This window comes from Eschrichtius robustus, chromosome 3, assembly GCF_028021215.1.
Source record: "Eschrichtius robustus isolate mEscRob2 chromosome 3, mEscRob2.pri, whole genome shotgun sequence".
In the NCBI taxonomy this organism is placed as follows: Eukaryota; Metazoa; Chordata; class Mammalia; order Artiodactyla; family Eschrichtiidae; genus Eschrichtius; species Eschrichtius robustus.
In genome coordinates this window covers 104,733,586-104,739,708 of record NC_090826.1, presented here as the reverse complement: position 1 = coordinate 104,739,708, position 6,123 = coordinate 104,733,586, and the positions used below count along the sequence as shown (strand labels likewise).

Here is a 6,123-nt window from a genome sequence, read left to right as displayed (position 1 = left end):
GTATTTTAGATATTGGTGCTGCAGGTGGGGAAAGGGGAAAAAGACTCTAGTTAGCAGTGGAGGACAGTGTAAAATAACTGGGGCTACTCAGGCAGAGAAAAAGGTTTATAAAGACAGTAATCCCAACTCTAATTATATAAAGGGTCCTGTGGAAGAGTGATTGGACTTGTTTAGTAAGGCCCTGGGAGGCAGAACCGAGACCAAAGCAGAGGATGGAGGTCGGGAGACAAATTTGGCTCACATAGTGAAGCCTCTTGGGCAGATTAGAGTGGAAGAGAAAACTGGCATGGGCTGTCTTCTGAGGAGAGTCAGTTCTTCATTCTAGGTTACCCAGGGTGAAAGAAATCTTGGTGAAGAAGTCCTGGACGGGATTCCAGGGTTTGTTTGTTTATTTATTGGTTTGTTTATTTATTGGTTTGTTTATTTATTGGTTTATTTATTTATTTATGGATGGCTGTGTTGGGTCTTCGTTTCTGTGCGAGGGCTTTCTCTAGTTGTGGCAAGTGGGGGCCACTCTTCATCGCGGTGCGCGGGCCTCTCACTATCGCAGCCTCTCTTGTTGCGGAGCACAGGCTCGGCAATTGTGGCTCACGGGCCTAGTCGCTCCGCGGCATGTGGGATCTTCCCAGACCTGGGCTCGAACCCGCGTCTCCTGCATTGGCAGGCAGATTCTCAACCACTGCGCCGCCAGGGAAGCCCCTGCTCCACCAGGGAAGCCCTTGGATTTCAAGACAATGCCTCGGGCCAGAGAAGGCTCTAAGAAGAAGCAGAGTGTAGAAGTGAGTAAAAGAAAGCTTGACCAGCTCGAGGCCAGCCTCGTCCTTTCCCTCTCCACTTGCACATTCCTTCTGCTAGGAAATCCTAAGATTTCACCAAGGGGACTGGAGTCCCGCCCACAAGTTGCAGCGGGCTCCAGGAAACTCGGTTGCCATGGCGACAGAAGCGGTTGACCTGAGGATTCAGAACAGGTTTGGCAGAGGGGAGACAATTCCTTCAGGAACTGGGCGTGGCTTCGGTTACTATGGCAGCGGGGACGCTTAGTCCAGGCCTAAGGCCTGTTTAGAGGCCAATGCTCCTCCCGTTCTCGGCATGGCACCCAAAAAAGAGAAAGGCGGGACGGCGACCACAGGTTCTAAGATATGGGAACCCTCGCTCATCGCCTCACCCTTCAACCAGGTATGCCCAGAACCCCATAAATCCTCTCTGCGCCCCCGCAATGCTAAAGCCCGACCAGACCCTGCAGGCAACTCTGCCAGGCTAGCCTTCCCTTCCAGACGCCACCGCTGTCCCCTCCGAAAATTGTACTTGGTACTGCTCTCCCAGGCCTGATGGTTTCACACAAAACGACCCAGGGTCCCATCCGCAGGGAGTGCTTGACCAAATGAGCGTTAAGGGAAGAAGGAAGGGGAAGCGGATTTCAAAAGGTGGTGAAAGGTGCGTGGTGGTGAAGAGACGAGGTGTCCTTCTGACACCTCAGCATCCTTTTCAGTGAAGTCATCCAGATGGCACTCCACAATTGTACTGGAGTTGTCTTCATGAACTGCTCGCTTCCTCCTGACTTCTCCTGAAGAAAGAAATCCTGTTGGATCATCTGTAGCCTGGTGCATAGTACAGCTTTAATAAATGCTGTATGAAAACAGACATGCAGTACCTAAGGTATCAACATATTTAATACAAGTGAGCCTGCTACAGATAGGAAAGGATGACTTTCTTATGTAATGCCCTGATACCACAATATCAAAAGTTTTGATGTATTTTGAAGATACTGTAGGAGATCAGAGTAATGAGGGGTTGGCTGCTAGACTCATCTGTAGGATGACACAAAGGCAATCTATAACCCACCTGCCACATGACTTCAAATTGCCGTCCCAGAACTGACTAGCTCCCCCCCTCACTCACACCCACCCACCTCCAGTGAGCTGGTCAGCCCAATAGTTCCTGTCGTCCGCTGCCAGAAATTCACTTCAACACTAAGTTGTTTTTAAGATGACATTTGGAAGGAGGAAGCTAGATTCTGGGAATTCCAGCCTGCCATTGCAAAACACTTTAAAAACTAGAATTTTTTTTTTCATTTTCTATGTGTGTGTATGTTTCACTAGAGAGTTAGTACTTAAAGGAAAAATACATGTAAAGTCTTATGATGCCCTCACGAGAAATGTCTACCTATTTGTCCTATTTTCCACTAAAATTGTTTTTTCCCTATGAACAGTAATTCTGTCTGATATGAAATTCTACCAGATGAAGAACTTCATGAAAATAGTTAAGATACTGCCGACGCTGACATGATGTCATGGAATTTGGGGTTATTTCTATAACCTTAGGAATGAAGGATGTCAACTCAGTAATTCTCAGTTACGTTCTCAAATTCTTAGATGTTTTTTGAAATACTCTATAAAAGCACCCTCTCTTTTGCTTTTATAAGTTAGCACTAGCCAAAATAATTTTTTCTTCATTTTCTTTGAAATTGTGTAGGCCAAGTTTGGGCTTGGAGTGAACATTTCTGCTTGAATTATAAACTGCTGAACAACAGAGTTTGATGGAGCTGCTGACATTGCATTAGCTTTAGTGCTGCAAATATGAAGCTATAATTTTCCTAGTTGAGTGGAAAACCTAAAGGCACTATTTTTCCTTATGGCTTGAAAACCTGAAATAATTTTCAGCTTTCTTGTTCCTGTTTAAACAATATAATTTCAATAAATCTTATATATTAATAGAAAGAATTTGAACTCAAAGCAATATGTAGTTTTAACTACAACAAGTAAACTTCTTCAGTTTGTTGAAATATGGGTTCTTTATTGCAGGGGGAAGACAACTACCCTCCACCTCCTCTCATATTTTTTTCTCAGCTTGGTTTCATGTCTGATCCAAGAGGAAAATTCCCAGATTAAGCCAATGCCCAGAAGCATGCCCTAACCACCAATGTAATAGACTCTGAATTTTGGTTAAAGATGACTATAGATGTGTGAATTCCTTATTCAGAGGGCTCAGCAAAGTGCTTTGCACATATTGGGTGCTCAAAAAATGTTACTGCTTTAGTTTCCAGAGTTTCTTTCCATAAAGTTGCTACTTCTGTGCAAACTGTGCTCCAGTGTACGTGGTTGAGTATGTGTGTGCTACTGTGTGTGTGTGTTGCGTGTGTATTGGGGGTCGCAGAGAGGGAATTTTTCCTCCCAGTCTTCCATAAGCCAGTTTAGTAATCCTAATCAATAGTGATTTTGAACTCATATTCGTATTGAGCTGCACTAGAGTTGACAGAGAATAAGCAAGTTCACAATTTGCTTTTAGTGAATGTACCTTGTATCACTGTTTTGGGCTGTCCTTTCAGGCTAGAATAATCATCAATTTCTCAGTACATTTTAGTTGGTTCTAAAACATAAAATGATAGCAAATAATACAAGGCAGTCTATTACTAAGTACTAAATGATTATATAGAGTCTAGACGTTAGGAGGATGAAAGTGGGCTGGGATAGCCAGGAAATGCTTTATAAAACACTTTCCTTTGGCTGAGCTCTAAAAAATAGGTAGAATTTGAGTGGGTAGAAGGAAGGAGGACAATTATTTTAGGAAAGGAGACCAGCATGTGCCTTAAATAAATCTAGGACACTTAAATTGAGAGAGAGGAAAATGTAGGTTAGACGGCTCCTGGGGGTACATTGCTCATAAATTAATTGTGTCAATCAAATGGTCATTTACTAACTTTGCTATCCATGTGCCAAATATTTAGCTTATTATTGTATATGTGAATAAATAATATTATTTGTGAGTATATTGTATTATTAACATATGCCAAATATCACACCTCAAATTAGATATACAGGAAATATTTAGGTACAAGATTATAAAAATGCATCTTAGTGTGGGCTTTATATGACATAGACATATTTATGATATCTAGCAGCATTAAGAAGTTAAAGATACTGTGGTGTCATAGAAATTAAAATCTTTTCATGAAACTCTCAAGGCAGCCTCTGTTGGCCACAGTGAGAGGAGGATATGTTAACCCAGGTGCTCAGTGACAGAAAGTGCTATCTGGAAACATTTTGGTCTAAGATATTCTTATTTGTATTTTTTATTGTGGTAAAATATACAGAACATGAAATTTACCATTTTAAACATTTTAAAATATACCATTCAGTGGCATTAAGTATCTTCACATTGTTGTGCAACCACCACCACCTTTCATCTTCAAAACTCTTTCATCTTCCCCAGCTGAAAATACATCCATTAACTAGTTCCCCCACCTCCCTCCCCCCAGCACCTGGCAACCCCCATTCTACTTTCTGTGTCTACAAATTTGACTACTCTAGGTGCCTCATGTAAATGTAATCATACAGTGTTTGTCTTCTTATGACTGGCTTATTTCACTTAGCATAATGTCCTCAAGCTTCATTCAGGTTGTAGCATGTATTGGAATTTCCTTGTTTTTAAGGCTGAATAATATTTCATTGTATGTATAGACCACATTTTATTTATCCATTCATTCGTTGATGGCCATTTGGGTTGCTTCCAACTCTTGGCTATTGTGAATAATGCTGCTATTAATATGAGTGTGCAAAAATCTGTTTGAGTCCCTGCTTTCAATTTTTTGAGTGTACATCCACAAGTAGAATTGCCAAATCATATGGTAATTTTATGTTTAATTTTTTGAGAAACAGCCATACCATTTGCCATAGCAGCTATAACATTTTTATATTCCCACCAGTTTCTCCACATCCTCACCAAATGCTTTTAACAATCTGTGTTTTTTATTTATATACTTCTATATAACAGCCATCCTAATGGGTGTGAAGTAGTATTTCACTGTGGTTTTGATTTGCATTTCCCTGATTATTTTTGATGTTGAACATCTTCTTATGTACTTTTAGGCCATTTGTGTATCTTCTTTTGCCAATTTTTAGTCAAGTTGCTTGGTTTTTTATTGTTAAATTGTTGAGTTGTTTTTTTAATATATTCCGGATATTAATCCCTTATCAGATACATGGTTTGCAAATATTTTATCCTATTTCATGGGTTGCTGTTTTACTCTTTGTGCACTGTGATGTACAAAGTTTTTAATTTTGATGAAGTTCAGTTTAAGTTTTCTTTTGTTTACTATGCATTTGGTGTCATATCAAAGAAATCATTGCCAAACCCAGAGTCATGAAGATTTTACTCTATGTTTTCTACTAAGAGTTTTCTGCCTTCCATTTAGGTCTTTGGTCCATTTTTAGTTATTTTTTATTTGTGGTATGAGGTAAGAGTCCAACTTCATTCTTTTGCATGTAAATATCCAGTTTTCCCAGCACGAATTATTGAAAAGATTGTCCTTTCTCCAGAGAAAGGGTGGGGCAAGGGAGAGTAGAAGTGCCACAAAATTTCCTACCATATTGAATGTGGCTTTTTATTGATTGGGCATTCATTCGGTTGCTTTAGATCTTTGACTAGTTTCAGAGCTCCTATAAAGTTATTTTAGTCAATCTCTGGTTGTTTTTCGAATGTTTCTGTGAAGGACAGAGGGCCTAGAGCTTTCTAGTTGGCCATCTTGCTGATCTTACTGTGGTCTGAGAGATTTTGTAATCAACTCTGATTTTTTCCTTCTCTTACAAACCTACATAGCAGGTGATGCTGGGGAAGGGGAGATTAGTAGAAGCTTTGCTCACGAAAATTTAGGAACATTTACCAAAATTGTTCAAACAGCATAGCCATTCCTTTTAGAAGCCTACAGATCATCACGTGGCTTCAAAATGAGTGAGCTACATGTTTCAAATGGAATCTTGTGTTATGATCAAGACTTTTGTGTTAACACAGTGGGGAAAATCCTCACAATGTTATCTGTGTTAAGTGACAGCATGATACCAGTATAGTGAATATTCAGAAGCCAGATACAAATCCTTTTCTTTTTCTCTTTAAGGTATTATAGACTTTTGTCCCAAATATGCTCTTCAGAATTTGAGGGTTTTCCAAAGTTTGTTTGAGTTGATTTGGTTTGGGATTTTGTTAGTTTTAATTCTTAAGTACTTCCATATTTTCAGATTATCCAAGATGGTTATTTCTTTTCATTTGTTCCAAGTTTAAGTTCTCCTTTTTAGGTGTAGCAAGAAGGCAGCCATAACTTGTGAGACCAACTATTGGCACAGCAATTAT

At 39.9% G+C, this 6,123-nt stretch overlaps 1 protein-coding gene across 1 annotated transcript in view; it reads left to right on the top strand.

The window, feature by feature from the left end:
- Nucleotides 1-1,089: 1,089 nt before the first annotated feature.
- Nucleotides 1,090-6,123, top strand: part of SPAG17 (sperm associated antigen 17) — a 218,408-nt gene continuing 213,374 nt past the window's right edge. The window contains exon 1 of the mRNA XM_068538157.1: nt 1,090-1,176. Within this exon, the coding sequence (XP_068394258.1) occupies nt 1,090-1,176 (87 nt within the window). The remainder of the gene's footprint in view (nt 1,177-6,123) is intronic.